This window comes from Erythrolamprus reginae, chromosome 1 (assembly GCF_031021105.1).
Source record: "Erythrolamprus reginae isolate rEryReg1 chromosome 1, rEryReg1.hap1, whole genome shotgun sequence".
Lineage (NCBI taxonomy): Eukaryota > Metazoa > Chordata > Lepidosauria > Squamata > Dipsadidae > Erythrolamprus > Erythrolamprus reginae.
In genome coordinates this window covers 217,696,559-217,720,949 of record NC_091950.1, presented here as the reverse complement: position 1 = coordinate 217,720,949, position 24,391 = coordinate 217,696,559, and the positions used below count along the sequence as shown (strand labels likewise).

Genomic DNA, 24,391 nt, shown 5'->3' with positions numbered 1-24,391 from the left:
GATGAAGTACCACTGTACATATCATTTGTATGCTGATTATGTTTATCTCTTTTTCTTAGAATCATCCAGAATGTGTTGGAAATAATGTTTACAAAAATGGTGAACAACTGTCTGGAGTTGTTAACAGGATGGATGAAAGCCAACAAAATGAAGATAACTTGGAATAGACGCTCTAAATAAATAGTTCTATTTCAAGATAGAGGAATTGATCACCAACACAATCAATTAGCTCTGCCTCTTAGGAAATCCCTCCTAATCACCGTTCCCCGTAAGCTGCGTGCGTGAGCAGGCGCGTGCCCCAAAATACACCCCCACGCACCCTTTTCCATGGGCGCGCAATCCCCATCCCCCTGCTAGCGTGCGGGGGGGGGGAGGCGCCGGCAGTAGAAGACGCTGCCCCCCACCTGCCCGATCCTCCCTCTCTCCTCCTCTTCCGCCGAACTGCCTGCTTGAGCCTCCCGTTCTCCACTCTGCTTCACCCTGCCTGTCATCCTCCGTTGTGTTTTCGGGGGGACGGAGCGACGGGAAAGCCCTGTGCCGGCCAGGAAAGCCGGCTTTCCGAGAAAGCAGCGCGCCTTTTAAACACACTGCTTTCCTTCATCTCTTTCCTGGGGGGGGGGAGAGGCCTTCTCCCTCCCCCCTGCCCTGGAAAGAGTTGTAAGAAAGCAGTGCATTTGAAAAGCGCGCTGCTTTCTCGGAAAGCCAGCTTTCCTGGCTGGCACAGGGCTTTCCCGCCGCTCCCTCCCCCTGAAAACACAATGGAGGTCCACAGCGAGGCCGAGTGGAGCAACGGGAGGCTCAGGCTGGTGGCGGCAGACCTCCGGGGGTTTTTTGGTGGGGGGGGGGCAGGAGGACCTTCCTGGCTTTCCGGGGCAGCTGGCTTGAGACTTGTGCCAGTCAGCAAAGCCAGCTGCACGCCGGAGATGTGGAGAGAAAGAAGGGAAAGAGAGGGAGGGAAAGAGGAGAGGACAGAAGAAGGGAGGGAGGGAAGGAAGGGAGAGAAAAGTGAATGAGAGGGAGAGAGAAAGGGAGGAAGAGAGGAAGGAAGGTAGAGATAAATATAAAGAGGGAGAGGGAGGGGAATAGGGGAAGGAAGGAAAAGAGAAAAAAGTGGAAGGAAGAGAGAAGGAAAGAAAGGAAGGGAGAGAGAGAGAGAGAGAAAGAGAGAGAGAGAGAGAAGATAGGAAGGAAGAGAGAGTGAGAGAGAGCAAGAAAGAAAGAGGGAAAGAGTGAGAAAGGCAGGGAGAAATGCAGCGTGTGTGGGGTGTGTGCGCATGTGTGTGTGTGCTGCTGATGGTCCGGGAGCTGCAGCGTGTGCATGGAGAGATGAAGGGAAAGAGGGAGAAACGCAGGGAGAAACGCAGCGTGTGTGGGGTGTGCACGCGTATGTGTGTGCTGCCAGCGTGTGCGTGGAGAGATGAAGGAAAAGAGGGAGAAACGCAGCATGTGTAGGGTGTGTGCACGTGTGTATGTGCCGCCGATGATCCGGGAGCTGCAGCATGTGCGTGGAGAGATGAAGGGAAAGAGGGAGAAACGCAGGGAGAAACACAGTGTGGGCATATGTGTGTGCGCGTGTGTATCTGCCGCCGATGATCCGGGAGCTGCAGCGTGTGCGTGGAGAGATGAAGGGAAAGAGTGAGAAAGGCAGGGAGAAACGCAGCGTGTGTGGTGTGTGTGTGTGTGCCGCTGATGGTCCGGCAGCTGCAGCGTGTGTGTGTGGGGGGCGCCGATGCTAAGGCAATCCGTCCGTGGTGGGGCTGCAGGGCAGGCACAGCAGCCCAGGGAGAAAGAGGGAATTGAGATAAAGAGAGAGGGAGAGTTGAAGGGAAAGAGGGAGAAAGGCAGGGACAGAAAGATAGAAAGGAAAGAGGGAGAGAAAGATAGAAAGGAAGAGGGAGAGAATGGGAGAAAGGGAAGAGGGAGGATGAGATAGACAGGAGGGAGAGGGGGAAGTAGGATAGAGAGAGGGAAAAGGAAGGGCTTGGAGAAAGGCAGGGGAAGAGAAAGATAGAAAGGAAAGAGGGAGGGAGAGATAGAAAGGAAAGAGGGAGGGAGAGATAGAAAGGAAAGAGGAAGGGAGGAAAGGGAGGGAGAGATAGAAAAAAAGAGGGAGGGAGGAAAGAGGGAGGGAGAGATAGAAAGGAGGGTGAGGGGTAGTAGGATAGGGAGACATAGAAAGGATAGAATTATGGATGCAAGAACTCGCTCATGTGTGATAGCGCACACCCACACTTACTTACTTACTTACTTTATTTATTTATTTATTTATACTTATATGCCGCCCAGTCCCAAAGGGACTGTCGTTCAGATACTGTACTTTTCCGCCCACCCCGAAAAAAAATTAGAGGGAACACTGCTCTTAATAATCAGAATCTGTTGTTCTATAACTCTTTTCCACTTGGAAATAATAAAGAATAGGATTTGGTTGTCTTCTATGCATCATTTTTAGTTCTTGAAGAATATTATCATATTACTCAGTTCTGTTTTACTATTATATGTTCCTAATTCTTTTTTAAATAATTCTTTTAAAATTTAAAATACAAAGCTTAAAAAACCATATGAAAAAACTTTAAAAAGAGAAAAAGTGCAGGGAAAAAGAAAAAATATATAAAGAAAGCATTTCCCCTTCATTAAGGAAGTAAAACAATTTCAGCAATTACATATACAGTCATACCTCGTCTTACGAACCTAATTGGTTCCAGGGGGAGGTTCGTAAGACGAAAGGTTCGTAACACGAAACATTGTTTCCCATAGGAAACAATGTAAAGTCAATTAATCCGTGCAACACAAAAAACCCCCCGCAAAAAAACGCTGCCGCCCGGCTGTCACCTTTTAAAACAGCCTGGGGGCTTCTCAGCGACCTCCCGAATGCCAAACGCCAAACCCGAACTTCCGGGTTCGGCGTTTGGGAGGCCGTCGAGAAGCCCCCAGGCTGTTTTAAAAAGTGACAGCCGGGCGGCGGGGCTTCCCAGCAGCCTCAGAACGCCGAACACGGAAGTTCGGGTTTGGCGTTCGGCTTCGGGAGGCTGCTGGAAAGCCACCCGGCTGTTTTAAAAGGTGACAGCCGGGCTGGGGGGCTTCCCAGCAACCTCCCGAACCCCGAACTTTTGCCGAACTTCCGGGTTTGGGGTTCGGGAGGTTGCTGGGAAGCCCCCCAGCCCGGCTGTCACCTTTTAAAACAGCCGGGCGGCTTTCCAGCAGCCTCCGAACGCCGAACGCGGAAGTTCAGGTTTGGCGTTCGGCTTCGGGACGCTGCTGGAAAGCTGCCCGGCTGTTTTAAAAGGTGACAGCCGGGCTGGGGGGCTCCCCAGCAACCTCCTGTACCCCGAACCCGGAAGTTCGGGTTTGGCGTTCGTAACACGAAAAAAGTTCATAAGAAGAGGCAAATTTTTTCTGAATCCCGGGTTCGTATCTTGAGTTGTTCATAAGACGAGGGGTTCGTATCTTCAGGTACCACTGTATTCCCCAATTTATGACATGACTGAGCCCAAAATTTGTTGTTAGGTGAAATATTTGTTAAGTGAGTTTTGCTCCATTTTATGACCTTCCTTGCCATAGTTGTTAAGTGAATCACTGTTGTTGTTAACTTGGTTTTTTAAGTACATCTGGTTTCTCCATTGATTTTGCTTGTGAAAAGATTACAAAAGGTGATCACATGAACCATCATAAATATGAACCAGTTAACCAAACATCTGAATTGTGGTCATGCAACCACACAGAAGCTGTAATGATTGTAATTGTGAAAAACATGACAGTTTTTTCAGTCCCATTATAACTTCAAACAGTCACTAAATGAACTGCTGTAAACCAAATACTATCTGTATTACCTGCTCTAACATTTCAACAAAATATCTTTTCTTCCTGTATTCCATTTCTTATTTATTGTTATGCCAGGTTTCACGTTACAAGCCCCCCAATTAAGTCCAAAGTAGAAATTCAAACACACACATTTGTAAAGTAAACAAAGTTGGTTTATCACAAGGAAAATACTGTCCAAAACGCACTTTTAATCAGCCAAAGTGCTCTCCCACACACCACAAGCCTTGAATGCTGTGAAAAACATAAAACAAAAGCAAAGCAGATAAAAAGCAGCTGTGAAGACGTCACAGCCACCCCATTCAAGAGTCCTCATGCTTAAACTTAACTGAATTGTTCCACAAAGTCCTTGTAAATCCTGAAGCCGTTCACAAAACTCTTTGTAAATTTCTGAAGCAAACCACAAGTCTCTTTCTCTCAAAATGGATAAGCTCCCATGCCAAGAGGCAACAACACTGGCAATTTATCAGCAGCCCCATTAGCCTAATTGCCCCAGCCACAGGTGTTCTCCCTTATTTCCTATAATACTTGCGTAGTTGTTTCTTCCTTGACATCAACCTGCATCTGCGAACATCTATGAATGCCTCCTCCTCTGAACCTAACAATGATGATGATGATGATTGTTCACTAAAGGAGTAATTAGCAAATGGGCTACCTGTAATTACCTCCTCCGTTGATCCTACTTCACTAGAATCTTCCCCTGACACAGACACTTCGCTGTCGGAAGCTGTTAACTGGCCTCTGATAATGTGAGGATTCTCCCACATCAACCCCCACAGTCCTTAGAGCAGGAGCTGGGCCAGAGCCAACCACAACATTTATAAACAAATTATAAAGCCTAAGAGTAACAAGAAATATCAACCTTAATCAAATAAATCAGTTTTATGTTCGTTTCCTTTTAATGCAGTAAATTATAATTTTCTTTAATAAAATAAAATCCTCTTCCCATATCGTATCTCTTATGTAAAAACAAATCTTTACCCTTGTCATTTAGACCTAGTCAAGGGATTAATCTTTAATTCCTTTAAATAGTGTCTCACAAGTTAATTTCTTATCACTTCCTCTTTGTCTCCCCTCAAAAATTACACGTTAAAAAAATATTAAAAAACACATATTTTAACCTTAGCCAAATAAGCTAATTTTGTAATATTTTATTTTCTTCAAACACCATAGCTTATCACTTTCTCTAAAAATACAGCAAAAAAGTCATCTCATATCTATAAATAAATCTTTAAAGTCTAGTCCTGATTGTTCATAGAAACCCATTAAAGACAATTAAAAAACCCATCATATACAGTGATACCTTGTCTTACAAACACCTCTTCATATGAACTTTTCATGATACGAACCCAGTGTTTAAGATTTTTTTGCCTCTTATTCCGAATTATTTTCACCTTACGAACCCGAGCAGCTGCCGCTGGGATGCCCCGAAGTAATCGGATTTCCTTGAGGCTCCTCTCCCTGGGATTCACTTCATTTTTGCCAGCACTGCTTTGAATCCCAGCGACAAACTCCCCCCTTCCAAACTGCATGGGGAAAAGACTCATGGAGCTCAAGAGTCCTCAGCAGTCTGGATTCAGGCCTGGCTACAGCACGGAAACTGCTTTGGTCGCGTTGATGGATTATCTCTGGCGGGCCCAGGACAGGGGCTTGTCCTCTGTCCTGGTGCTTCTTGACCTCTCAGCGGCTTTCGATACCATCGACCATGGTATCCTTCTGCACCGGCTGGAGGGGTTGGAAGTGGGAGGCACTGTTCTTCAGTGGTTCTCCTCCTACCTCTCCGGTCGGTCGCAGTTAGTGTTAGTGGGGGGTCAGAGGTCGACCTCTAGGTCTCTCCCTTGTGGGGTGCCTCAGGGGTCGGTCCTCTCCCCCCTGCTATTTAATATCTACATGAAACCGCTGGGTGAGATCATCCAAGTGCATGGGGTGAGGTATCATCAATACGCAGATGATACCCAGCTATACATCTCCACCCCATGTCTAGTCAGCGAAGCAGTGGAAGTGATGTGCCGGTGCCTGGAGGCTGTTGGGGCCTGGATGGGTTTCAACAAACTCAAACTCAACCCAGACAACATGGAGTAGCTGTGGGTCTTGCCTCCCAAGGACAATTCTATCTGTCCGTCCATTACCCTCGGGGGGGAGAAATGTTGACCCCCTCAGAGAGGGTTCGCAACTTGGGCGTCCTCCTTGATCCACAGCTGACATTGGAACATCATCTTTCGACTGTGGAGAGGAGGGCGTTTGCCCAGGTTCGCCTGGTGCACCAGTTGCGGCCCTATTTGGACAGGGAGTCACTGCTCACAGTCACTCATGCCCTCATCACCTCGAGGTTCAATTACTGCAATGCTCTCTACATGGGGCTACCTTTGAAAAGTGTTCGGAAACTTCAGATCATGCAGAACGCAGCCGCGGGAGCCATTGTGGGGCTTCCAAGATTCACCCATGTTTCTTCAACACTCCGTGGCTTGCACTGGCTGCCAATCAGTTTCTGGTCACAATTCAAAGTGTTGGTCATGACCTTTAAAGCCCTAAATGGCATTGGACCAGATTACCTCCGGAACCGCCTGCTACCACACGAATCCCAGTGACCAATAAGGTCCCGCAGAGTTGGCCTTCTCTGGGTCCCGTCGACTAAACAATGTCATTTGGCGGGCCCCAGGGGAAGAGCCTTCTCTGTGGCGGCCCCGGCCCTCTGGAACCAACTCCCACCGGAGATTAGAATTGCCCCCACCCTCCCTGTCTTTCGTAAACTACTCAAGACTCATTTATACCGCCAGGCATGGGGGAGTTGAGATATTCCTTTCCCCTAGGCCATTACAAGTTATGCATGGTATGTTTGTGTGTATGTTTGGTTTTTATAAATAAGGGTTTTTAGCTGTTTTATTATTGGATTGTCACATGCTGTTTTTATCACTGTTGTTAGCCGCCCCGAGTCTACGGAGAGGGGCGGCATACAAATCCAATAAATTATTATTATTATTATTATTATTATTATTATTATTATTATTATTATTATTGGAGAAAGGTGTGGGAGAAATGAGCAGAATGGGGTGGCCAAAAACGGGAGGGACTCATGGAGCTCAAGAGAGGAGAAAGGTGTGGGGAAAATGAGCAGAATGGGGTGGCAAAAACGGGAGGGACTCATGGAGCTCAAGAGAGGAGAAAGGTATGGGGAAAATAAGTAGAACGAGGAGAGCAAAAACAGGAGGGACTCATGGAGCTCAAGAGAGGAGAAAGGTGTGGGGAAAATGAGCAGAACGGGGTGGGCAAAAACAGGAGGGAAAGACCCATGGAGCTCAAGAGAAACTCTTTTCGCCTTGCTACATTGGGACTGCCACCTCTTGCCACCTCTCGCTGTCCCTCCCCCCATTCCGTTCACCTCAGCTTTGTCTGCCCGTGCTTTTTTTTAAAAAAGCCTTAATGTTTTGGATTTTCCTAACGGGCTTGCACGCATTATTGGCTTTTCCATTGATTCCTATGGGAAACATTGTTTCATCTTATGAACTTTTCACCTTATGAACCTCGTCCTGGAACCAATTATGTTCATAAGACGAGGCATTACTGTATATTTTAATCTTGATCAAATAAGCCAACTTTATATTCCTTCTCTTTGTTTTTAAAAATCCATTCCCGATTTATAAATTGTGCACTAATTTTAATTATTAAGACAATTAGGGCATGTCATTTAATGGGGTGAAAATTAATTTTTTGGGGTTTTTAGTGAGGTTTTCTAAAATATGTTTTTACACCAAGATGTCTAGAGAAGTGCTGCAGAAAAAGTAAATCTGAATCTGATCGAACACTTATAAGAGCTTATATTAAGACTTATAAAATGGCGCTCAAGGCGGCAAGATGAGCATATCATGCTGCCTTGGTTGCATCAGCTGAATGTCGCCCGGCCGCCCTGGTTAGGGTAACCCGCTCCCTCCTTAATCGGGGGGTGGGTGGGGGTTTGAGGAGCCCTTGCAGGGTAGTGCCGAGGACTATAACAAGTTTTCTGCTGATAAAATCACTCAGATTTGGATGGACCTTGACTCCAATTGGAATGCAGTGCCGGCTGACAACGAATTAGTCATGGTGACAGGGCCCCTCCTAGTCCACTTGTGTGAGGTGAGTTTGATCTGGTGACACTGATGAAGTGGACAAGGCCACTTGATCTGTGAGTTCCACCACCTGTATGTTGGACCCGTGTCCGTCCTGGCTGGTCTCAGCCAGCAGGGAGGTGACACGGAGGTGGGTCCAGGAGATTGTCAATGCTTCTTTGAGGGGGGGGGGGGTCCTTCCCGGCTCCCTACAAGGAGGCACTTGTGTACCCCCTCCTCAAGAAGCCTTCCCTGGATCCAGCTGTACTTAATAACTATTGTCCAGTCTCCAACCTTCCCTTTATGGGGAAGGTTGTTGAGAAGGTGGGGTCACTCCAGCTCCAGCAGTCCTTGGAAGAAGCTGATTTAGGCCCTGAACAGTCAGGATTCAGGTTGAGGGGTGGAGTCAATGGCCGCAGTGCCACGGGGCTCCCTCGCTTTCATAAGGGTAGTCCTGAATCCCCACCGTTCGGGGGTCTTGGTTCTGCTGAACCGGACCCAATCCTCCCTGCAGCTGAGGTGATGTAGGGGACGCTGTCGGGGGCCTGGTTGTGAGCCGGCAAACCCCCACCAGGCGAACCGACTTGTTCTCGCACCGGCAGTGGTGCGAAGTCAGCCAGGCTGCTATGCCTGTGTCAACATTAGCCATGGACGACATCGCAATGCAGGAGATTGAAGAAGATCAGTAAAATCTGGGAAGAGATTAAATATAAAGCATTGGCTACATGAAGAAATTTTAAGCAGTGTGGTGGTGAATCGGTGTGCTAAAACAACTTAAAAAGAAATGTTGGACAATTTGTTGTGATCAGAATCGGAAAAGCCAGAAATGGGTCACAGCGGCTGCTGGAGAAGGAAGGCATACAGCGGCAGTGTTAACACAGCATAATGCCTGATATTTTCTATTCTTCTTTTTGGAGAGTTTTTAATGGCTGAGAAAAAAAGAAGAGGAATTTGGATTTGGGATTTCCCTGGGTATTCAAGGAAGAAATGACGTGTCATCTTTGAATATGATTCACCATCTTTGATTCAAGGAGCTACCGTATAGAAGTAAGTATGGTGCTAATATTGCTAATATTGCTAAGTCACAGAGGAGTCCAGCAGAGATATAAGAACCATCCAGCAAAATAAGGCATCAAATTTAGGATCTTTTCCAGCTACGATATTTTCTCTTGGAGATGCAATTGGAGATGTTCTACGGAGGGCAATGAAGCAACATGGTGTAATACGGTGTGCTACGAAGCGTCATGGAGTAGAACTTGACAGTAAAAAAAAAATAGGACAGTAAGACTTGAAGTATTGTTTGAAGGGAAACTGCAGAAATATGGATATACTTAGTATCAAGACATCTTATTTTTTTATAAAAATTTGGCTTCAATTAATTTTAGATTGGTCTGGATTGGACTTATAATATAAATTCATTTTGAACATGTATTGCTGATTTAAAGATGTCTTGTATTACTAACACTACTAAGGGAAGGTGCTCTTTGAAAACATGAAATATTTATTTATTTATTTATTTATTTATTAGATTTGTATGCCGCCCCTCTTACCAATTTATAATTATATTGATCATAATAAGATGGGGATTATCTTGCTAGACCCATAACCACTCGTGCGGCCGTATTCTGCATGATTTGAAGTTTCTGAACACTCTTCAAAGGTAGCCCCATGCAGAGAGCAGTAGTCGAACCTCGAGGTGATAAGGGTATGAATGACCGTGAGCAAGGACTCCCTATCCAAATAGGGCCACAACTGATGCACCAGGCAAACCTGGGCAAATGCCCCCCTCGCTACAGCCGAAAGATGGTGTTCTAACATCAGCTGTGGGTCGAGGAGGACACCCAAGTTGCGAACCCTCTCCAAGGGGGTCAATAGTTCCCCCCCCCGGTCAGGATTTTAAACAACCTACCAGAAGGATTCTTATAATAAATTTCATTTTCTTCCCAATCCCTCTGGTCCTTTGTCCATCTCTAGTTTTCTGAAAGCAACATTTTAATCAACTTTTTACTGTTTATGTCAACTTTTTTAAAAAAGTTCTTAAACTTACACTTAAACTTCTTTAGCTGAGGATTGAACAAAAATCACCTAGTGCGATGAAACCTGTTGTTCTTTAGGTTCTTAATATCCAAAGAGCCGTTAACAAGCAATTTTCTGAAGTGATTAAAGAAATGTCTATTTGAAGGCTCCAAACCATGACTTGGGCAAAACAGATTTTTCCCTTGGCTCCCAAAGCTCTAAAACCTGCTTGATACTGCTGTTTTACAGTCTCCCTGCAGGGTGTGTCTGTATGGAATGCTTGTGGATAATCACGGGTCCTTCCCTTTGTCTGGAGAGGAATTTTGAGACATCAGTCCTTCTGTTGGCTCCTCATTCTATCCTTGCTTTCCTAGAAGTGGAAACTAATAAAGAAGAGATTCAACCTAGAACTAAGGAGAAATTTCCTGATAGTGAGAATGGCTTGCCTTCGGAAGCTGTCAGTGCTTCCTCATTGGAGGCTTTTAAAAAGAAACTGGACAGGCATTTCTTTGAAGTGATATGAAGTGCTTGGGCAGGGTGTTTGACTAGAAGATCTCCATGGTCCTCCGAACTCTGTTATTCTGTTATGCTTTATTTTAAGGAATTAAGGTTCAAATGTATATCATATGTTTGCAGTCAAGATACCCCAGAAACCTGCAATATAACATTTATATTTGAAAGAGATACCCCAGAAACCTGCAATATAACATTTAAGAGCCACAGTACTGCAGGCTACTTCTGCTGCCAAGCAGTTTGTCAGATCGAATCTCACCAGGCTCAAGGTTGACTCAGCCTTCCATCCTTCCGAGGTGGGTAAAATGAGGATCCAGATTGTTGGGGGCAATATGCTGACTCTGTAAACCACTTAGAGAGAGCTATTTGATTGAGATGAAAAGTAAAGCTGTCCTTGAGTTAAACCTCAGGTCATGATGACTTATCCATGACAGCATTAGACAAGTTGTTTGTCAGTGGCTTTTTCAGGAATTATGTTTTTTAAAATTTCTCAGCCTACCCAATAACCCTGGCAAGACCTCGTTTAAGCAGTAACCAATCCAGATTCTGTTTAGTTTCCAAAATCAGTCAACCTTGGCTAGAAGCTGTCACTTGTTGAAATGACTGAGATATTAGTGCAAATAATAAAGGTATAATTAGTCTCATTTTCTGTATTTAATAACATCACTGCATACTGTCAATTATTGAAGTGTGCATTTTTAACCTCAATACCAAACATAACACTGTAGATTTCTGCACAGCTCTATTTGAAGTTTGTACCTCTAGGGTTGCAAAAGATATATATTTTTTTAATTATTATTATTATTATTATCATCATTATTATTATTATTATTATTGATTTATTGATTAGATTTGTATGCCGCCCCTCTCCAAGGACTCGTGACAATTGTGAATGTTAGATGTCAGAAAGGGAGCTTTTTTCAGCAACATCAAATAACTACTAAATAAACCATTATACAGGTATTGTCACATGGAAATAAATCAAAAATATTTGTTTAGATTTTTTTTAAAAAATGTCTAGGTAAAACATTCTAGAACTTGAAGAACTAGAAGTCATTTTTACAAATTTCTACTCTGTTACATTTTTTTAATTACCAAGTTTAACAAAGCTGTTTTCAGTTATGTGTCAGAAGATATGTAACAGTATATTCTGGAGAAGTCGAAACATTTTTTTTAACAGAAAGTCATTTTATGCACATCAGAACTAATTTAAAAGTGATTCTGCAAGATCAATATAAACAAATGTTACTTGGCATTTTTATTAACTGTGGATGGAGATATTGAACACCTCAACTGATTTCTGAAATACATGTGGAAAGATTTCTGTTGTTTGTCCAGAAAAGTGCAAATCCAGGATTTGATCCTGGATGAGGAGGCTGACCTGGCATGTGTGACTGAAATCTGGCTGGTCCCAGAGGGAGGAGTTCCTCTCTCTGAAATTTGCCCAGCTGGGGTTCAGATATGGCATCAGCCTCGACCCCAGGGAAGTGGGGGAGGAGTGGCTATTATAGCCAGGGAGAGCCTTTGCCTACATAGACTCGTTGCTCCAGAGATTGCGGGTTGTGAGTCCCTCCTAGTGAAATTGGACTTAGGGGTTCAGGTGGGCTTGTTGCTCATGTACCTGCCTCCCAGCTGCGTGTCAACAGCCCTGCCTGTGCTGTTCGAGGAGGTAGCTGGGCTGGCAGTAGGATTCCCCAGACTTATTGTCTTGGGGGACTTTAACCTGCCGTCACTCGGCGAAACCTCTGGGTTAGCGCAGGAGTTCATGGCCACCATGACAGCCATGGACTTGACTCAAGTAGTGCAGGGTCTGACTCACGAGGGGGGGCATGCACCCGAGCTCAGGCATTCTTTTAACATACCCTTTTAAGACTCTCCTCTTTGACCTTGGTTCAATCCTTGGCTTGAAAGTGTCTTTAATAATTTTCCCATGTCTACTCTATTTAAATTGTCAATTCTGTACTAATAAAATACTATGTGCAACTGAGCCCTGATTTCAGATAGGGTCATTTAGTGCAACGGTGCTGTAGATTGCAATAATAAATAATATTAGGCTTCAGAGGCTAGGACAAAGAGAGTGCTAAGCTGCATCTTCTATTCTAAAAAAAACATCGAGAAGCACTGGTACAGCAGTGAAAATTACTAATCTTTTCATTTCTGAACAGAAGAGATGTGCCTGGAGTTGTTAGCAATGGTTTCTCTAGTAGGCATGTTCTAATAAGCAATAATATGTTTATTATTATTGTCACTAATCAGAGAAGTGTAATATTCACTGCTTTGATAGCTCCAATACTATGCTTTCAATGTTTTAGCAGGGCAATTACTTTACTCCAGCACCTGGTGCTACCAGCTTTTGAGAATACTCCTCTTTGGACCCAAAGAGGAAGTCAGAGTCTCCCTTTTGGGAGATTCTTATAGTGACTTCCCAGCAAAAAAAAATGACTTAGACAACATGATATTTTTAGGCAGGGAAATGTTGCTGACATTGACTTAATGCACAATGGAATCAACTACTTATTCCACATATTATAATCACAAAATATATAATGGTAAATCTATGACACATGTGCCACAGTTGGCATGCGGAGTGTGCGAGGGAGCATGCGAGGCATTTCCCTTTGTCAGTTCCAGCTGATTTTCAGCCTTGGGGAAGGTTGTTTCGCCCTCCAGAGACTTCAGGGAAGGTTCCTGAAGCACTGGAGTGTGAAAAATGGCCCAATGGAAGTTTTAAAAAAAATGACATGAGTTATTTTTCTTTTCTTTATGTGGCTTTCTTAGAGAGGAAGGGTTGTTTTAAGCTTTTTACACTGCTGTTGGGAGGAAATACTCCCCTGTTGGAGTTCTTCCAGCACAGAGTTGCCAGAAAGAAGCTTTTAATGTCCAGGAACAAAAGATGAATAACATTCAGCAAGGCTTCTTGGCTAGCTAGAAAGATTGACATTCAAACATGAGTTTACATGGAGGTGAAATTCAAAAATTTTCCCTACTGGTTCTGTGAATGTTTAGCTTAGCTTCCCCCCACCTGGCACATGGCAGATCAACTGTTGGGTGGCGAGAAACAGCGCTGGCTCCACTGTGTGGGGGTGGAAAATCCCACGTGGCATTTGGTTTTTGCCTGCACGGCCACAGATAGCAGGCGGGTTGGTCGCAGACAGCGGGCAGGCTGCATGCAGCCCAAGGGCTGTCCCTTGCCCAGGTCTGATTTAGACTCTTCTTGAAAACATCCAGTGATGGAAAGTTCACAATTTCTGGAGGTAAGTTGTTTCACTGGTTAATTGTCCTTGGTGTTAGGAAGATTCTCCTTACTTCCAGGTTGCTTCTTTCTTTGATTAATTTTGAATCATTGTTTCTTGACCTGCCCTCTAGTGCTTTGGAGAATAATTTGACTCTCTTCTTTGTGACAGCCCCTCAAGTACTGGAATACTGCTATCATGTCACCCCTAATTCTTCTTTCTTTAGACTAGCCAAACCCAAATCCTGCAGCCATTCCTCACATGCTTTAGTGTCCAGGCCTTTGATCATCTTAGTTGCTCCTCTCTGAACTTTTCCCAAAGTCTCAATATCTTTTTTGTAGTATGGTGACCAAAGTTGGTTGCAATTTTCCAGGTGTGGTCTTACTAGGGTTTTACAAAGTGATACTAATACTTCACATGATCTTGATTCTTTGTCTCTGTTTATACAATCCAGGTCTCTCACAACATCATGGATATACCCCTGCACACCATTTCAGAGTTGCCACCAAGATTTGTATTAGCTTTTTGTGTGGCCACTGCACACTGCTAGCTCAAAACGGGGCTAGTAAAATGTTGTTCAGTAGGCAAAGGTAACTTCTGCAAACCTTAGGCCTTTGGAAAACAGAATGATAACCTACACTGACAAGATGAATAAGATGTATTCAGTTTTTAATGGTTTTTGTGATTTTGCTTCTCTGAGCTGCATGAAAGTGTGCTTTGGAGTATTTGAAACCAAGCATTGCATTATTATTCAACATTAGCTCCAGCTGCTGATTCAATGACTGAAGGCCAATTGATGAAATGCAAATTCCACTTTCTAGCCTTACTCTAATAAGCAGAAAAGCCAAAGGACTGTATAAATCAGGACAATCAGTTTATGACTGAATGCAATTATTCTAAGAAGAAAGTACTGTACTTAGTTTGAAAGGGAATATTTGCTTGAAGAAAGAAAAGCAGGAAAGAAGTAAATAATTTTATTTTAAGGATAAGATTCATTTAATTTTTGCTAAGAAAGGGAAATAAAATAGCTCTTTAAGAAGAAGACCAGATATTTTTTGCTTGCTTTTAAGAGAGGCTGCATGGGATGAAGAATGCCATTCTCCCCTTCTCTAAAAGCATTAAAATGTTTTTTTGCTTAAAAACTAATAATAACAAAATAACTTCTTACCTATCTGTGGATATTATTAGATGTCATGGTCGTTTTATTTTTTAAAATTATTGTTTCAATTGTTTTAGTCTACTTCAGTTCTACAATTAGTTATACAGTGATAACTTGCCTTACGAACTTAATTGGTTCCAGGACGAGGTTCGTAAGGTGAAAAGTTTGTAAGACGAAACAGTGTTTCCCATAGGAATCAATGGAAAAGCGATTAATGCGTGCAAGCCCAAAATTCACCCCTTTTGCCAGCTGAAGCGCCCATTTTCGTGCTGGTGGGATTCCCCTGAGGCTCCCCTCCATGGGAAACCCCACCTTCAGATTTTGCGATGCTGCAGGGGAATCCCACCAGCGTGAAAACGGGCGCTTTGGCTGGCAACGGAAGTCTGGAGGTGGGGCATCCCAGCGGTGGCAGCGGGTTCGTAATAGTTTGGAAGAAGAGGCAAAAAAATCTTAAACCCCGGGTTCGTATCTCGAAAATTTCGTATGACGAGGGGTTCGTAAGACGAAGTATCACTGTACATTCAAAATAAATAGATTACTATTATTTCTCACAAAGTTAGAATTATTCAGTCATAAGGACAATTAAGCCACAGAATTTGCAGCCTTCAAATGTGATAATGCATACACAGTATTTATGGTTTTAAAAAGGACTAACTAAATTCATGGAACATTAGGTTATCAGTTTTAATAGCTGTTTGATACTTCAGGAATGTGTACTGTATTTTTCAGAGTATAAGAAACATCTTAATTTTGGGGGAGCAAAACAAGAAAAAAACAATTCTGGGCATTTAGCTGGAGTGGGTGGGGTAGGAAATGATTTTCATGAGGGCAGAATAGGAACTCACGATTCTCCCACCTGATTCCTTAAATCGGGTTTCTTGAGACCTTGATTTGGATATTTTTATTCATTGATTTTGGTGGTGATGTGTGCTGAACTACTGGGCAATTTGTCCGGGAAGACCCAAGTTATTTCAATATCTTGATTACTATTTCAGGCTTTGTGCACTCAGGTCAATCACTTTCTTCCCCATTCCAAAAACGGAGCATATAGAGAACAAAAAAAGAGCATTGTGTTTTCTATCTGTGGCTCCATCACATTCATCACCATTTTGTCCAGGGAAGCATGTTGTAAAAAAAATCTCACAAGTTCAAGAACTTTGATTAAACTTGTGAGATTTTTTTTTTACAACCTGCTTCCCTGCACACAACAGTGAGGAACACAACGAAGTTGAAAGTCTCGTGTTTCTTGTGGCCTAACACATCCTATCCTGGCCCAATTGCAACAGCAGCCTGGCTGCTTCCCTTCCCTTCACCAGCCTTCCTTTCGTGAAGTTTGCCAGTTAAATACCAGGGAAGGACTATACTATCCCCACCAATGCCTAGATGGAGATGCCAAACCTTTTCCTAAAAATAGGGAGCAAGCCAACTGTGGGTGGCATCAGCTGCAAGGCATGCATGCCACAAACACAAATATTCTGAGGTTAAAAGCTGGGGCAGCAAAACAGCAAACATTTCAGTGGGGGGGGGGGATCCCTGTCCCCTGGGACTGCACCTGAACCACAGGTTTGCAGGTGCATGAACTCCCCAAGCTCAGAACTGCCCAACTTTGCAACCTTGAGGGCAATAGCAAATAGAATCGCCCTTCTCCATCCCAATTGTGCTGCACCACTGACCTCAAGCTGATGCTCCCTATTTTTAGGAAAAGCTTCAGTATCTCTGCCTAAGCAGTAATAAATTATATACTATAGATTCTTCCTGGCATTCGGCTGGTAAACTTCATGAAAGGGAGGTTGGCAAAGGTAAGGGAAATGGAGAAAAAAAAAAGCCAAGTGGCTTTTCTTGCTTTTCCGGGCTGTTATGCAGAATTAATTTTAAGGGGGGCTACATTCAGAATATTAGATGCACTCAGTTTTTGACCTTCTTTTTGGGAGTAAAAAGTAATTTTTAGTAAGGATGGTTTAGAATTTCCCTACGAATGAGTCAATACCTGGAACAATAAGATATCTAAATTGTGGGATTTTTTACATTCTCTGAAATATTTTATTATCTAACCAGGTGCTTTCTACTTGAACCAAGTTCAGAGAGCATCAATAACTCCACAGTTCAATCCTGAGTTATATATATACTCTTCTATTTATATCTACATTAATTGATTTGAGTGTTTTGGTAGCTAGAAGACAACTGTCTGAGTCTTCTCAATTAGGCTTATGTGTGTAAGTAAGTCTATGCAAGTTTGTAGCAAACTTTCTTTTGCGATAGTTTGGGGTATTTATGAAAGGAATCTGACTGGGACAGTACAAAAATGCAATTATTCCAGCTTGGAAATTTTAAACATCATTAAAAAAACCTCTGGGTGATTTTAGAGCGTGCTTATTTCAATATTAAGGGACAAAACACTTGATGATAGGAACAATTTCTGCCCTTGGAAGCATTGTAAAACTAACCCATTTAGATGGGTTTATATATATTTAAGTTTCTTGTAAACCTAAAACCATTTGTTATGGCATGAATAAAGTATCTGTAATAACAAATACTTGTATAAGTTTTGGAATCACAGAAAAATTGAATATTATGCAGCCTTCATATTTATTCTATGGGTTTGTTTCTGTTAATTTCATTAATTTATGGGTTTTTTTTTACCTCTCAAGTCTGTTCTATACATGTACAAGAATATGGTAGAAGTACATCTAATTAGGTTTCTAAAACTCTTAATAAATCCAGCACTGCAGAAAAATGGCCTTGCTAAACCCCTTGTCCACAATAACTCATATGTCAAGAAAGATCTTACCGGAAGGATCAAAAGCCACCTGGTTGCCAGGGTGTGGACCAGCATCAATGGAGACCATCGGGATTCCCTTCCGAACATCCCACAGTTTCAATACACCATAGGAATCACAGGAAACAATTGTATCACCCTATAAAGCACAGGGAGGGGAGGGGAGAAGAGATGAAACATAGAAACATAGAAGACTGATGGCAGAAAAAGACCTCATGATCCATCTAGTCTGCCCTTATACTATTTTTTGTATATTATCTTAGGATGGATATATGTTTATCCCAGGCATGTTTAAATTCAGTTACTGTGGATTTACCAACCACATCTGCTGGAAGTTTGTTCCAAGGATCTACTACTCTTTCCGTAAAATAATATTTTCTCACGTTGCTTTTGATCCCAACTAACTTCAGATTGTGTCCCCTTGTTCTTGTGTTCACTTTCCTATTAAAAACACTTCCCTCCTGGACCTTATTTAATCCGTTAACATATTTAAATGTTCCGATCATGTCCCCACTTTTCCTTCTGTCCTCCAGACTATACAGATTGAGTTCATTAAGTCTTTCCTGATACGTTTTATGCTTAAGACCTTTCACCATTCTTGTAGCCCGTCTTTGGATCCGTTCAATTTTGTCAATATCTTTTTGTAAGTGAGGTCTCCAGAACTGAACACAGTATTCCAAATGTGGTCTCACCAGTGCTCTATATAGCAGGATCATAATCTCCCTCTTCCTGCTTGTTATACCTCTAGCTATGCAGCCAAGAATCCTACTTGCTTTCCCTACTGCCTGACTGCACTGTTCACCCATTTTGAGACTGTCAGAAATCACTACCCCTAAATCCTTCTCTTCTGAAGTTTTTGCTAACACAGAACTGCCAATATAATACAGTACTCAGATTGACGATTCCTTTTCCCCGTGCATTATTTTACATTTGGAAACATTAAACTGCAGTTTCCATTGCTTTGACCATTTATCTAGTAAAGCTAAACCATTTACCATATTACAGATGCCTCCAGGAATATTAACCCTATTGCACACTTTAGAGTCATCGGCAAATAGGCAAACCTTCCCTACCAAACCTTCCCCTATGTCACTCACAAACATATTAAAAAGAATAGGACCCAGAACAGACCCTTGTGGCACACCGCTTGCAACCTGTCTCTGCTCAGAATACTCGCCATTAACAATAACTCTCTGATGTCTACGCTTCAGCCAGCTGCAAATCCATTGAACTATCCAGGGATTAAGACCAATCTTCACTAATTTATCTATCAGCTCTTTATGTGGAACCGTATCAAAGGCTTTGCTGAAGTCCAGATAGGCAATATCCACGGCACCACCTTGATCCAACACCTTTGTGACATAGTCAAAGAAATCAATGAGATTAGTCTGACATGATTTGCCTTCAGTAAAGCCATGCTGATTCGGGTCCAATACATTATTGTTTTTTAGGTGCTGATTTATCCTCTTTTTGAATAGAGTCTCCATCATTTTAACTATAACTGATGTCAAGCTAACTGGCCTGTAGTTACCAGCTTCTTCTCTACTGCCCTTCTTGTTGATAGGTACAACACTGGCCATTCTCCAATCCTCAGGAACATCTCCTGTTAACAGGGATTGGTTAAAGAAATCAGTCAGGGGGGTAGCAATGACAGATCTGACTTCTTTAAGAACACTGGGGTGGATGCCATCTGGATCCATTGCCTTATTTATCTTTAATCGTTCAAGTTCTTCTAAGACATTGGCTTCTAAGATCACTGGAGCTGAATCCATACAGCTGGAAGCAATGCTATATCCCTCTATAGTATTATTTTGTAAGTAATTATTTTGTCTTTTGAGAAAACTGAACAGAAGTAGTTATTGAAATGGTTAGCGATCTCCTCAATTCCATCAATGCATGTATTATTTCCGGTACTAAGCTTTGTGATGCTGCAGTTTTTCCTCTTCCTATCACTAATATATCTGAAGAAAGTTTTATCCCCCTTCTTTACAGATTTGGCAATTTCTTCCTCTTTTGAGGCTTTAGCAGCATATATTATGTTTCGCCTCCTTCTGTCTCATTTTATACATCTCTCTATCAGCTATACTTCCAGACTCTTTATACCTCCTATACGCAGCCTTTTTTTCATTGACTATAGCCCTTACATCATTGCTAAACCATAGCGGTTTCTTCTTCCTTTTACCTTTAGTTATTTGCTGTACATACAGTCCAGTGGCTTTTAAGATGGCCTTTTTTAATACAGTCCACTGGATGCTTGCTCCTGCCATTTTATCCCTCCCCTTTAATTCATTATTTAAATATTCCCCTATTGCATTAACATTTGTTTTTCTGAAATCCAATACTTTGGTTGCAGTATAGGATTGCTCACAATCAGTTTTTACATCAAACCACAAACATAGATGGTCACTGCAACCTAAATTTTCTCCCACCTTGACCTCTGAAACCCAATTCCCATTCATAAAAACTAAATCTAGAATATTCTCCACCAGGGCCGCCGATAGACCGGTACTACTGGGAGTCCCGTCACGGGCCCGGGCAAATTGAACAATTAGGGGGGGCCCGCAGTTAGCAGCTCCTTGCACATGCGCAGTCTGTACCCTCCCTCTTTTGCTGGCTGCCTGCCTCACGGTCACCTCATCAAAGTAAAAGGCCGTACAGTCTGCGCATGTGCAAGGAGCTGCTGACTGCGGGGGCCCCCCCTAAATCCCCGCTAAACGCGTATACACACGCGCACACACACCACACACACTCAGGCGCGTGCGCGGTGGCTCGTGCTGCTGCTGCTACCACTCTGCTGCTGCTGCTCGGGGTTGCAAAGTGTGACGCACGCTGCGGAGCCGAGGTATGGCTTTCACTTTACTTAGGGGAGGCCCCCTTCTCACTGCCAAAAATAGGACCACCTCTTGCTTGGCTGGTGGCGGCGGTTGCGTGGGTGGGCGGTGCGGGGGCTCCGTGGGAGGAGGAGGAGGAGGAGGGAAGCAAGCAAGCAGGCGAGCGAGGAGGAGGAGGAGGATCTCTCTCTCCACCCGCGCCAATGTTCCCTTGAGGGGAAGGAATCAGGCTTTGCATCTGCCAGGCGACAACCGAAGAAAGCCGGCTTGGCGTGGAGGAAAGAAAGCGAGGGAAAACATCCAAAAGGGCGGCGTGGAAGCGCGCGCGTTTGTGTGTGGGGGTATATTTTAATAAAAATACACGGTTGGCGTAGGTGTGCGTGTGTGGTCTGTGATTTCATTGCACACGCTGGCGGGGAGCAAGCTGCAAAAACAAACGGATGCCGCGGATAGAAACGCGCAGCTTCTTATTTTATTAATCAACCAAGAGCTATCTGCAAGCGGCCACGTTCAAACAAACCGCAAGCCGGCGAAATGCAAACGTTTCTCGTCTTCTTTCCCGTCCTTAATGTGTGATAGTTGGGCTTCGAGGCGAGCTGAACCTGTGCTACTCTATTTTGAAAACATATTTTATAGGAACCGGTATAGAAAGATAGGAATCAAGGGAAGTGCGAAATGTAGCCATAATGTGTTGAATGCACTGGAGGGTTTGTTGCCTATGAACCCTTTCAGGCTCCCCACAATATTTTCGCTGGGCATCTGACACATTAAAAGAAAAAAACTGTTGCATCACACTGAAAAAAAGCAATTAAAAATAATAAAAATTATTTCATTCCAAATGCCGGGCTATTTCCTACTAAATAACTTATTTTAGGACTCATGGTTCTCAACCTTTCTAATGCTGCGACCCCTTAATACAGTTCCTCATATTGTGGTGACCCCCAACCATAAGTCTAGCCCCAATTCTGAATGACAGGAAGGTCAGAGGGACACCCCCACTGTAAACACCTGATTGATCAGATTGTAAAAATATGTTCCACGGTGAAAATAGAGGCTTTAGTTATAATAATAATAATAATAATTTATTAGATTTGTATGCCGCCCCTCTCCGAGAACTCCCAAGGACTTTAGTTCCTAACACCATGGTTGTGTCCCCAGTCCCAACCCCCAGGTTGAGAACCACTGTGCTAAGGAGATCCCCTGAGCATTTTGCAAAGATTTAACATGGCATCTTCATATCTCTGATTCACCCATCGTTGTCTCTGACTATTTCTGGCTTGGCTGCTGGGTACCCTGAAATTGCAAAATAAAAAAAATAAAATGGTGGTTTTATTTGTTTCAGTTTTTTCAAATCTCTGTCTCCCACCTCCCCAGAACCCCTTCTCATGAAGGTTTAGCAGTTACAGGCAATATAGAGCAAGCTGGCTGAGGAATTCTGGGAATTGAAGTCCACCTATCTCTTCAAGTTGCTGAGGTGGAGAAACACTGCTATAGAGTGGTCATATCTTAGTTGCTTAGTATCTCCCACACAAAATGAACTGTAGAAGTGTAGACAGGAGAGGTTACCACTGAATGACTTCTGTTTGTCGCACTCCTTCAACCAGACAATGTTGCTTGGCAGGGCCTAGGAGAAGAGCCTCCTCTGTGGGGGGCCCGGCCCTCTTGAATCAGCTTCCCCTGGAAATTTTCACTGCCCCCACCCTCCTTCCCTTCTGGTCTTAAGACTATGTCGCCAGGCATGGAGCAATTAGCCCCCTGGCCAACAAAATGACATATATATTGTATGATTGAACCGGTATGATTGTTTTTAAATATTGGATTTTTAGATTGTAATTTTAAATTTCATAAGATTTGCCGTTGTACTGTATTGTTATATGCTGTGATTGCCCCGAGTCCTCAGACAAGGGCGGCATACAAATCAAATCATCAATCAATCAATCAATCAATCAATCAATCAATCAATCAATCAATCAATCAATCAATGGAAAGATTGGTTTAGCTCACCCAGTTCTTAGAATTTTGCTTAGTGGCAGTCAAAACCATTAACAAGTAGTCCTCAACATACGACCACAATGAAACCAAAATTTAGAGTCCTTCGGGAGTTGGGTGGCATAAAAATCAATCAATCAATCAACTAACAAACATATAAATGTTGCTAAGTGAGAAATGTGTTCAGTTTTGCCTCATTTTATAACTTTCCCTGCCACAGTTCTTCAGTGAATCACTGCAGTCGGGAAATTAATAACTTGGTTGTTAAGTGAATCTAATTTCCCCATTGACTTTTGCTTGTCAGAAGGTCTCAAAAAGGGGGTACCAGATCCTGGCACACTGCAACATCATAAATGTGAGTCAGTTGTCAAGCATCTGAATGGAATGTCACATAACTATGGGGATGTTGCAGCAGCAGTTATAAGTGTGAAAAATGGTCGTAATAAGACACGTTTTATAACTTTGAACTAAGTGAACTATTGTAAGTCGAGGACTACTTGTCCTCCATATAGCTTTGAAGCAATATGGAGTGTGGTGTGTATTCTCAATCCGGTAGTGTGGAAATGTCCATAGAAACAATAGTTGTGAGTACATTTGATAACACTGAATCACAAACAAGCCTACCACATTTTAGCCAACATCCACAGTTACTTGGCAAACACATCTTAATATGCTCTGTAAATCTAGTCTACATCCCACACTTGTGGTTTACCACAACTCCATCACATTTTAACAATCCCACCCTTTTCCCATGATTGCACAGTACCGCCCTCATCTTGTTCCCAGCTCAAGGTAAAACAGTCATTCCTACCATAGATGTGCAGATAGTCCTTAATTTACAACTGTGAGTCCATACTTATGGTTTAAGTCATGATAATTGTTAAGAGAGTTACAATGTGACTCTAACTGATTTACAACCTTTTCTGTAGTGGAGTGTTACCAGAACATAGCAGTTGTTGCATGAACCCATTTTTATCAATGGGTGGGGTTTTTTTTGCCAGAAACAGGAAGAAAATACCAGAAACTAGTCCCAAAACACTTAACATTGCAACCATGTGAGTGTAGCTCACTGCAATTGGCCATAAATGAAAATACACTGCTCAAAAAAATAAAGGGAACACTCAAAGAACACATCCTATGCCGCCCAGTCCCAAGTTTTTCCTTATTTCCAGATTGCATTTCCTCTTGGTGAGGTTGCTTCTTGTACTACCTTCAGGTGGCATGGAGAATAAATAGATGCCATCTGCTCTGTGGCAGCCCTTTAAAGATTGGGAAACTACCTGTACTATTATATCCCCCCTCAGTTTTCTATTTGTTGAGCTAAACATACACGTTCTCTTAGCCCTTGTTCATAGGATTTAGCCTCTAGGCCAGGGGTGTCAAACTCAATTTCATTGAGGGCCACATCAGGGCTGTGTTTGACCTCAGAGGGCCGGGGGAGGGCTTGCCCAGGGTGTGTGGGCATGGCACAGGATTTGGGGGCAGTAGTTTTAAAATGGTGGGGGGGCCCATACACTTAGGCTGTATGGGGCCCCAAAATTCCTGATGGCGGCCCTGTTCTCCCCTCTAGTTGGTGTCTTAACCAGCTGTGCCAGAGCTGCTCCTGTAAAGGCCTCTACTATATTCTTACTTTTGCATGTAAGGGCACTGGGGATATTCCAGTCAACATCAGGCATGTTGAAATCACCCATAACCACAATATCTCCCTTTACTGCCATTTGGGTAATTTCATCCACCATCTTGTTGTCATATTCCTCAGATTGCCCTGGAGGCCTATAGATCACCCCAATTCTAATGACAGAACCGTCTTTATTTTACATACAAATCCAGAGAGTCTCCAGATCTTTACATGTATTTTGAATTAGTGTTGTTTTTAGACTTTCTTTAACATAAATGGCTACTCCACCTCCCTTTCTCTCTATTCTATCCTTCCTATACAGTGTATATCCTGGTATGGATATTTCCCATTCATTAGA

General features: G+C 43.1%; 1 protein-coding gene across 23 annotated transcripts in view; it reads right to left on the bottom strand.

Moving 5' to 3' along the window:
• The window catches only part of SPAG16 (sperm associated antigen 16), a 295,145-nt gene that overhangs the window by 1,917 nt on the left and 268,837 nt on the right, over window positions 1-24,391 (bottom strand). For all 23 annotated transcript variants that reach the window (XM_070732193.1, XM_070732195.1, XM_070732200.1 and 20 more), the window contains one exon: window positions 17,608-17,734. In XM_070732193.1, coding sequence (XP_070588294.1) covers window positions 17,608-17,734 — 127 coding nt within the window. The remainder of the gene's footprint in view (window positions 1-17,607; window positions 17,735-24,391) is intronic.